At 36.5% G+C, this 11,288-nt stretch overlaps 1 protein-coding gene across 1 annotated transcript; it reads left to right on the top strand.

The window, feature by feature from the left end:
- The first annotated feature begins 1,458 nt into the window (after window positions 1–1,458).
- LOC140805180 (expansin-A4-like) lies at window positions 1,459–2,896 on the top strand. Its single transcript, XM_073161410.1, is given in 4 exon segments — window positions 1,459–1,674; window positions 1,855–2,167; window positions 2,292–2,425; window positions 2,428–2,896. Coding segments are annotated over 4 exon segments (750 nt in total). The 5' UTR covers window positions 1,459–1,538; the 3' UTR covers window positions 2,595–2,896.
- Window positions 2,897–11,288: the final 8,392 nt, after the last annotated feature.

Here is an 11,288-nt window from a genome sequence, read left to right as displayed (position 1 = left end):
CATCTTCTGCTACCACCTTTTGAAGTCCACACCAGTAAACTTCTCGGGTTTTTCACCGTGACTTGCTGGAACAGCAACCACAGCAGCACGTGGGGTACCATGAGGGACAACTTGAGGAGGGACAACATGAACAGTTTCCCTTTGCACGTTAGTTTCAGTAGCCATATCTGAAACAAAACTCGTTATAAGTAATCTGTTTTAAGATTGTTATACAAAATGTATGGAATAAACAGAAAGGTATACTAAAACCAACGAACTAGTAGTATGAACAAAATAGTAGCACAATGCTTAAAATAAAACAAACCGAGGCCTGTATGAAAATACAGTGTCCTTAAAACAGATTCGTCCCCTCCGGGATGTGCTTCGAGGATGAACTTGGACGTCTGTTTCCCAGGATACAACGGAACAACCAGCAGTGACTTAGCACGAGACACTACTACGACGAACTGAAACCGTACCTTTACTTTATCACCGAGATTTAACGGAGGCCAAAAGAAAAGCTAACAATATGAAATGCAAGAGAATACTTGAAAGAGAAAAGATTTTCATGCACTTTGAAATGGGGAAATGAGCACACTATTTATAAGCCCCCAAAAAACATACCAAGAGTCATGCAAGATTAATTAACTCAATTAATCTTCCCATTAACTCAAGAATATGAAGAACCACAAGTTTTCAAGTAACTCAAGAATGTGGAAAGTCAAAAGACACTCCATAATAATGAGCCACAACCAACTCAAGAATGTGGAGAACCAAAAGACACTCCCAGATTCATGACATATAATTTTTATTCAAATTTCCAACATTATCATCATCTATCCGTTTTTTAAACACTTGCTTATATTGATTATATATCGTATCACTAATCTAATCGAACTATTTTTGCGATCAAATTTTTTTAAGTGGTTCATTTAATTTAAGTCGTTCAAGAAAAGACATCAACAGCTAATAATTGTAAGGCCAACTCGTGTTACTTTGAATAAATTTTAAAAAAGTTCATTAAATCTATCTAAATTTTTTTCTCGATCCCAAAAATTGATTTTTGTTGTCAGTAATTTGTTTTGCCAAGATCTAAAATTTTGAAAAAAAAAAAATCAACTTATTGTATTAATACCAACTTTATTGAACGAAAAGTCAAAAATTACCAACCGTGGAAAGACTCATCTTTTAATTATTTCTTAATCATTTGAATAAAATTATGATATCATACATACTGAAATTTGAAAACTTTTAACTTAATTCGACTCTTTATTTTATATAAAGAAAAAGAAGGAAACGGTTGAGAATGCATGTGCTAGTAGGGTCTTCAAGATTAGCAGTTGGTAGTTCGAGTAGGAACAAATGCATGTGCATCTTATGCCCATCTTGTCTCTTTCTAACACGAACTACATTTTGCAAACTCCCCACCCCCCCCCCCCCCCCCCCCCCACCCCATCCCCCTCTATTTAAATAAATCCCCTTCAACCAAATTTTGTACTAAGCCCTCACCACGTAAACATTTTGTTCTCTTAACTCTAAACTTTAGCTCTCTTCCTACAATGGTGTCACTTCCTTCTCTGGTTTTGTTCTCGTTGTTCTTTAACTTTAGCCTACGAGGTGCTTATGGCAACTACGGAGGATGGCAAGGTGCGTCCGCCACTTTCTATGGTGGGGGCGATGCATCGGGCACAATGGGTAAGTTCAATCATTTTTAACATATTTATATGGAAAGTTGACATTGATTTTAACTTCATGAATAAAAAACATGAAATATAAAAGATAAGTTGTGCTTGTAAAATACACCAAATTGTCACATCGATTTATTCATAGGATTCTAAGAGGTGACAGACAAACATTTGTTGGCTATTGCTGCAGGAGGTGCTTGTGGATATGGTAATCTGTACAGTCAAGGATATGGCACAAACACCGCAGCACTCAGCACTGCTCTGTTCAACAATGGCCTGAGCTGCGGGTCATGCTACCAGTTAACATGCTCCGGCGGATCCAAATCGTGCCTGCCAGGCACCATCACCGTCACCGCCACCAACTTTTGCCCCCCGAACCCTTCTCTCCCAAATGACAATGGAGGGTGGTGCAACCCTCCCCGCCAACACTTCGACATGGCCCAGCCCGCTTTCTTGCAAATCGCTCAGTACCGAGCCGGGATTGTCCCAGTCTCCTTTAGAAGGTACTAAACCTACACCAAATACGGAAATCAATTGTGACTTCTATAAAATTGTAGATGAAACATTTCTCTCAATTTAACATGAACAAGACACAAGATAGGACTTGAATTCTGATATCTTTTACAGGGTACCCTGTGTAAAGAAGGGAGGAATAAGGTTCACAATCAATGGCCACTCTTACTTCAACCTAGTACTCGTCACCAACGTTGCGGGCGCCGGGGACGTCCACTCGGTGTCGATCAAGGGATCAAGGACAGGGTGGCAACCTTGTCTAGAAACTGGGGCCAAAACTGGCAGAGCAACTCCTATCTCAACGGGCAAAGCCTCTCATTTCAAGTTACCACGAGTGATGGCAGGACTCTTGTGAGCAACAACGCCGCCCCCGCGAACTGGCAGTTCGGGAAAACGTACGTCGGTGGGCAGTTTTAGTTCCAATATGCAAGCAAGATTTCTAAGAAGAACCCACTTAAAAAATAAACATATATGCATAATTTGAAGGGAAGTATATGGGATCAAAGGGTATGTAGGAGGATGTGGTTCTATATGCTGTGGTTGCAGGTTGGCACCCGCTTAGGCCTAATATTTGTACCTAGTTTAGTCATAGAAATCTCCATTTTCACTTATTTTTGGAAGAGATTCGAAATTTATGTGGCTGAATTTGTGTAAAGCCACAAAGAATGGCTCATGTTGTAAGATTCTTATAATTATTATTGAATGTATACATCTTTTAAGTACTTTAATCTCTAGTTTATAATTTTTTTTCTGAGTCGAAATCTAAGTTTAAGGTACAAAAGCTTTTAGTTTTGGAATTTTAGTGTCAGATGAGCTATAAGCTATAAATCATTAGAATTACTCTGTAGTCTTTGAATCAATTAACTTGTGTTTAATAAACTTTAGAAAACTTAAATTCGACATCCCTCTTAGTTTTTTCTTTCAATGTTCTATTTGCATGATAATCCTCACATTCTCTCTATAAGGGGATCCGATTTGAAATATAATCTCAGTTTTAAGAATTTTAAATAATATGCACACAAACTTATGTATATAAAGGATTTTAAAAATAAGGCAAGTTTTCAAGATATTCACCAACATGTTGTGCTCATATGAGCCATTTCAAATGTTGAGCATTAATTTTATTCAATATTATGGGTTGTTGATATGGCATTATTTTGTCCACCTATGTCATACAATGTAGTTGGATTAAATTAATACATGATTTATTCTTCGAAAAAATTTAATAAAATATTTATGATATTTTCAACTTATAATATTTCACATTTTTTTCTTATACATGGGAGAAGAGGCTCGAACTTGAGTCATTACGACCATTAGGCCAATCGGCTCATATTTCACAATTTTTGGGTAACTTTATATAGAACTTTGTGGTTGACAAACAAGTATAAAATACCAGTGTCTGATTAACATCTTCCGTGTAATGTATTGAAAAGTTGAGCAACTGGAGACTTAGAGAAAATTTCAATTGATTTGAATTCGAATGGAAACCACGTCACGGAAATGATGACCCGACTGTCGTGCAAACTGAATTGAAAAAGAGTTTGAGTAGGTCTCTTTTGAGACGATCTCACGAATTTTTATCTGTGAGACAGGTTAACCCTACCGATATTCACAATAAAAAGTAATACTCTTAGCAAAAAAAGTAATATTTTTCATGGATGACCCAAATAGAAGATTTGTCTCACAAAATACGACCCGTGAGATCGTCTCACACAAGTTTTTGCCAAAGAGTTTTGTATTTTTGTTACGATTAAGTATATAATATCATTTATTACACTATAGTTTGATCATAAGTGAAAGGGAATGTTGCTCATAAACGTACATGAAATAAATATATTTTGTGTATCAAAAGTTGGTGTTGTGCTATGGTGTTGTCAACACGAGCACAAAACATGCAACGGAAATTAATTATTAACACACAAATATAATTTTAATAAATAAACACCAGTTTTAAATTATGCACAAGTACAAATACTTGTGCGATGCCTCATGGCAAAAAAATTCACTAGAAAAAATATGTAAATCGTTTACACCAAAACAATACTGGTGAGATTAACAAAACTAAATTCCTTGACACTCCAAAGAATTAACATGCATCAAACACTCAAAGTAAATACTAGATGCATGAAACAAAAAGCGCGTTGCTTAAAACCAAACGAAGTCACTCTTCGTCCAACATTCTGCATCAGTGTTGTTCTTCGAGTGTTGCCAACACGGTAAATCTGTTACTCAATCACACAAATTCTTCCACTCTGAACTATGAGTGTGTTCAGAGACAAACTCCGGCAGTTCTCATGCGCTTTAAAGTGATCACCGGATCACACAAAAACGTCTCATCAAAATAGGTTCGGCTCTTGTGTTTTTTCTTCTATGCAAGAACTCTTCAGCCGATCCTCTTAAGAGCTCACACCAAAAGGTTCACACGAAAAACTCATGCAAAAGTGATCATCGATCACAGAAAAACTAAAGAACAAATATATGTTGGACTTCTTGTAATTTTCTTCTCAATAAAAAGCTCTCTGTCCAATTCCCTCTCTACCACACATTTTCTCTCTCCAAAGGCTCTTCTCTCTCTTCAACTCTCTCCTCCTCCAAAAATCCCCATGTACGGCTGTAAGGCTATACATATTTATATCCAAGGCTCGACCTAAAATTTATTCCATAAAAGAGTCCTAGGAAATATGGATACAAGATTTTCATTAGATATAAAACTCTTTTAAACATGGATAAAATATCTTGGAGATAAAAATAATATTAAAAACAAATCCTATAATATCTAGTTATAAATCTACCAAGATCTTATCATTTAGAAATAAATCAAGCTAGATTTCATAATCTAAAAAGGCAAAATATTAAATTGATGATATCAATTTATCAAAATAATAAAGGAATAAAATATTCCTTTCAATCTCCCTTTTTTTGTCTTTCTGGACAAAACATCCAAAGATGATAATCTTGGTAAGCATCACAGTCAGCTAAGCTCCCCCTGCGTAAAAGTGTATGTTGGAAACTAAATTTCATGTGATTTGACAATCTAAGCTTCGAAAGTATTGGAATAACTAATCAAAGGCAACGAGCTTAACTGACTAAAATATTACAACTGTTAGTTGTCATTAGCTGAAGATTATTGCGTACCAGCTAAATATTATACACGTCATCAGTTGAAGCAGAATCTAACTGATTGATCAGTTGGGAACTGATGAGTTGAAACAATCAGTTATGAGTTTTCCAGCAAAGTATTTTTCAGCTGATCCCTCAGCTGTACACGTCATCAATTGAGAACGACAACCGACAAATAGTACAACAGACTACAACTAGCAGTGGAATGCCGCATTTCAGAGATTGCAGGGTACGAATGTCAGAGAATATCGACGTGGCAATCAACGGATATAAAGATTCAAATGTTATTTAATATTACCGTTGAGAGGGAAGCCTATAAATAAGTGAAGAGGACAGTTGAGAAGAAAAACACGCGAACTACTATTCTATTCAAGTTTGTTGTTACTCTGCTAAAATCACCACTCGTATTCGAATATCAAGAGCTCACTCTTATCAAATTTTCAGTAGCAATCAAGACCACATTTACGAGCTTGTTAGCATTTTGAAATCTTTGTTAGATTTATTCAGTTGTGTTATATTCAGTCACACTGTAAAAATTTATTGTGAACTAAGAGTTTCAGTTTGACAGTGTTACGTCCAAAACTGAAGTGGGTCAATACAATGTGTGTATTTGATCAAAGTCTTTTAGTGAAAATCCTATCTTCGTGATAGAAGGGGTGACGTAGGAGTTATTCTATTTTCCGAACATCCAGAAATAGATGGTGTGCATTTTATTTCAGTTATTATCAGTTATTCTATCTTTCAGTCAGTTTACTTCCGCAACTGTTTTTCAGTTAAACTGATTGTTATCGACTGACGAGATACCGAGTGTCAGTTTGTCATGAAACTGAACCCAATATTCGAAAAGAATTTGTAATCAGTGAGTGTTTATTCAACCCCCCTTCTAAACACTTATCACCTACTAAACGATCCTTTCAAGTGGTATCAGAGCAGTTGTATCTCGTCTCAGAATATTTCTACTCAAACTATTCATTATGTCTTCCTTCAACAAGATCCCAATGTTTTCCAGAGAAGACTTCGATGATTGGAAAATCAGGATGCAGGCTCACTTAGCTGCATAAAACGATGATATGTGGTACGTCATCACTGACGGACTAATGAAGATTCTGAAAGCCAACACAGCAGTTGCAATCACCGATGGGGCACCTCATAGAATTGAAAAACCCAGAGATGAGTGGACTGCTGAGGACAAAAGAAAAGCAAATTTGGATAACGTGGCAAAGGATATACTGTACAAAACGCTGGATAAAATAACTTTCAGCAAGATCAAAATGTGCAAGACAACTAAAGAAATTTGGGAAAAGCTGATCCAGCTTTGTGAAGGAAATGAACAAACCAAAGAGAATAAACTTTCTATTGCTGTTCAGAAGTTTGATAATATCAAGATGAGAACTGGAGAATCGATGCATGAGTATGATGAAAGAGTCAGCTGTATCATCAATGAACTAAATGCACTTGGAAAAGTGCATACCAACAAAGAGGTTGCCTTAAAAGTGATCAGAGGTCTTCCCAAGGAGTGGGACGTTAAGACCATGGCAATGAGGGAGTCCAAGGATCTAAACAAGGTTGAGCTTCATGACCTATTTTTTGATCTGAAGGCCTATGAGTTTGAGCTGCAAACTCGAGAAGGAGAACTCTCTACTCTAGCAGTCACAACTGCCTTAGTTGCTGTTAAAATATAACCAACTAGTTCAGTCGAGAAGGTTGCTGATCGACTAAGCAATGATGCCATGTTATTGTTCATCAAAAAATTTGGAAGATTTATGAGGAAAAATCAAGAGAACTTCCAGAAGCATTATCAGATAAACAATTCTAAAGACGAATCAAACGATTGCTACAACTGTGGCAAACCCGGTCACTTCATTGCTGACTGTCCCAAACCTAAGAAGGACAATCAAGGCTCGACTGAAAGAAAGAAGAAGTAATATGAGCACAAGAGGAGACCCAAGGATGATAAGAAGTCTTTCAGGAAGAAGCATGAGGTACTCTTAGCTGAAAAGAGTAAATCAAAATGGGCAAAAACTGACAGCGAAGAGTCAGAGCCAGAAACCTCATGCAGTTCCAGTGATGGTGAAGAGGAAGTGAAGTGTCTAATGGTTGGTGATACAGAAGTAGAGTCAAGCAGTCAACAGGTATTTGACTTTAGTTCAACTGATTTCACTAGAGAAGAACTCATTTCAACTCTTCATGACATGGTTAGTGAGTACCACAAGCTTGGCTTATCTTTTGAAAAGGCTAGAGCAAAGCAAATGATTCCATAGACAATAAACTAAACTGATGTATCAGTTGATGTGTTGAGTCTAAAAGGGGAAATTGCTGAGCTCAATGCTGAAAGAAGCATGAATCAATCAATGATTCAAAAGTTGATGCTTGAAAATTCAAAGCAAACTGAGCTTATTCAGGCTTGGAACAAATCATCTGTTGCATTAACTGAAATACAGAACTCACAGAAATAAGTTACTGATAAAACTGGTTTAGGGTTCAGTAACCAAGATGAAATGCCTTCCAATGATACTCGACCAAAACTGAATATTGATAAAGGGAAATACATTCACTTTGTCAAATCAGTGGTGGTACAAGAAAAAACAGAGCCAAGTAAATTGGCTGAACAGCCTACTGAAAGTACGGACAAGACTAAAAGATATGGTATTGGTTATAGCCCAAAAGTTTTAACTGACTCACACAGTCAGTCGTCAAAAAGATTCAGCAGGAATTATTCAAATGGCTACTCCAATTACTATAAAAACAAGCCTATTCAGAAAAGATATTGGCTGAACAAACAGTTGAACAAAGCCAAATCACATGTTGTCTCATCTGCACACTACACACCAAGCACACACAAATCAAGAAAGACCATCTAGAATACGACAACTGGACAGTCAGTTAGACTGATCCAAGTCTGGATTCTTAAAAGACTAATCAATTTTGGACCCAAAAAGAAAAGGGTACCAAAATTATATCTTGTGTGTGATTGCAGGTAATAGGTACAAGCAAGGAATCAATCTGGTACTTGGATAGTGGATGCTCACGACACATGACGGGAGATGCAAACTTGTTATCTCAACCGATCAATTACACTGGACCAAACATCAGTTTCAAAGATAATTCCAAAGGTAAAACTGTGGGTAAGGGTAAACTTACCCATGGTAATTTAATCACTAATAATGTTTTATTAGTTGAGAATCTCAAGTATTATCAGATTAGCATTAGTCAGTTATGTGATAATGGATTCCCAGTTCAGTTTGACAAACATTCTTGTTCAGTCAAAGATGCAACTGATGAGGTCATACTAACTGGCAAACGGTTTGGAAACACTTACAAAGTCAGTTGGAATGATCAACCTTATGCACCAGTATGTTTTATTGCTTCAAAATCTTCTAAAAACTGGTTGTGGCATAAGAGATTAAACCACCTGAACTTTAAATCTATTGCATATCTGATTATCACGATCTTGTCACTGGATTGCCCAAAATAGATTTTACCAAAAATAAAATTTGCTCAGCATGTCAGTTTGGTAAACAAATCAAATCTTCTTTTCAGAACAAGGGCCGTAAATCTTCTTCCCGATGCTTAGAGCTGTTACATATGGATCTATTTGGTCCAATAATAGTCATGAGCTTATGGGGAATGAAATACACCTTGGTGGTTGTAGATGATTTTTCAAAATTTACTTGGGTTATTTTTCTCAAATCCAAAGACCAAACTACTGCACAACTGATCAAGCTTTTCAAAAGAATATTAAACGAGAAATCAGCTGGAATTGATAGAATCAGATCCGATCGAGGAACTGAATTCATCAATCAAATTCTTTCAAATTTTTATAAAATGCTGGAATTAAGCATGAGTTCTCAGCAGCTAGAACTCCTCAGCAAAATGGTGTAGCTAGAGGAGAAATCGGACCCTTAAAGAAGCTGCTAGAACAATGCTTGCTGATTCTGGTATTTCTCAAAGGTTTTGGGCAGAGGCAGTAAACACTGCGTGTTATACTCAGAACAGATCGATGATTAATAAAAATCATTTGAAAACACCTTAAGAGATCTGGCATGGATGAAAAGTGTGGTTTCTTACTTCAAAATATTCGGCTGCAAATGTTTTATTCTTGACAATGGCAAAAATCATTTAAAAGCCTTTGATGCTAAATCTGCAGAGGAAATATTTTTGGGATATTCTTCAGTTAGCAAAGCTTATAGAGTCTTTAACAAGAGCACATTAAATGTTGAAGAGTCTATACATGTTGTTTTTGATGAAAATGTACTTACTGATAAGCCAACTGATCCAGTTGAGCTAGTTGATCGATTTACAGATATCAGTTTAGAGGATGATCATGAAGAAGAAAATCATATCAATCGAAACATCCTTCAAACACCTGAACCTGAAATTGTGGATCAATCAGTTGAACATGAAGTAGTTCCTAAAAATCAGTTGGAAGAGCAAAGAAATGATATTCAGTTACCAACTGAAATAGCTCCAACTGAAACTGAAAACATTCAGTTGCCTACTGAAGTAATTGCTGGTACAGAAGCAACAAACGTTGAAATCAGATGGAAGAAATCACATCCTCCAGAATTGGTGATAGGTAATCCATCTGACCTGGTAAGAACAAGGAATCAAATGCTCAATTTATTTATTCATTCAGCTTTTGTATCGCAATTGGAACTGAAGAAAACTGATGAATTTGTTGTTGATCCAAACTGGACAAATGCAATGAAAGAGGAGCTGAATAAATTTACCCATAACAATGTCTGGAACTTAGTTCCAAGACTAGTTTAAAAAACTGTCATAGGTACAAAATGGGTGTACCGGAATAAACTGAACGAAGATGGTTCAGTTGTGCGCAACAAGGCGAGACTGGTAGCACAAGGATATAGGCAAGACGAAGAAATTGATTATAATGAAACATATGCACCAGTTACAAGACTGGAAGCTATTAAAATATTCCTTGCTTATGCATCATTCAAGAACTTCAAAGTCTACCAGATGGATGTAAAGAGTGCATTCCTGAATGGCCACTTGCAAGAAGAAGTCTATGTTGAACAACCTCCAGGTTTTATCAATCATCATTTTCCTGATCATGTCTACCATTTGAACAAAGCCTTATGTGGTCTTAAACAAGCTCGAAGAGCTTGGTATGAAACTCTTTCAAAATTTCGAACTAATCACGATTTTTCTGTTGGATCAGTTGATAAGACATTGTTCAAATTTTCAAAGAATGATCACATTTTACTCGTTCAAATTTATGTTGATGACATCATATTTGGGTCAACTAACCCCAAATTATGCGAGAAATTTGCTCAGTTGATGTAGGAGAAATTTGAAATGAGTATGATGGGTGAATTGACATTCTTTCTTGGACTACAAGTGAAGCAACTGGAGACAGGCACTTTTATTAGTCAAACAAAATACACGAAGGAGTTGCTGAAGAAATTTGGCATAGAATCGTGTTCAGCTGCAAGTACTCCCATGAGCTCATCAGTAAAACTGGACACTGATCAAGGGGGAATATCAGTTGAGGCGACACTTTACAGAGGTTTAATAGGTTCATTATTGTACCTAGCTGCTAGTCGTCCTGATATTGTATTTGTTGTCTGTATGTGTGCTAGATTTCAGGCAAACCCTAAGAAATCACATTTTTCTGCTGCCAAGCGTATTTTAAAGTATCTTAAGGGCACATAAAATATTGTGTTATGGTATTCTAAAGATTTCGTTTTCAATTTAGTTGGATAATCAGATGCAGATTATGCAGGATGTAAGCTTGATCATAAAAGTACTAGTGGATCATGTCAGTTTCTAGGAGACAGACTGATATCTTGGTTCATCAAGAAGCAAACATTCATAGCAATTTCCACAACTGAAACAGAATACCTTGCTGCCGGAAGCTGCTGTGCTCAACTGCTCTGGGTTCAGCAACAACTGAGAGATTATGGAGTTGATGCTAAAGAATCGCCCATATCCTGTGACAATACAAGCACGATTGCTATTACTTATAAT

The sequence above is a fragment of the Primulina eburnea genome, chromosome 11 (genome assembly GCF_022965805.1).
Source record: "Primulina eburnea isolate SZY01 chromosome 11, ASM2296580v1, whole genome shotgun sequence".
NCBI classification, from domain to species: Eukaryota; Viridiplantae; Streptophyta; class Magnoliopsida; order Lamiales; family Gesneriaceae; genus Primulina; species Primulina eburnea.
This window is presented reverse-complemented; position numbering and strand designations above follow the sequence as displayed.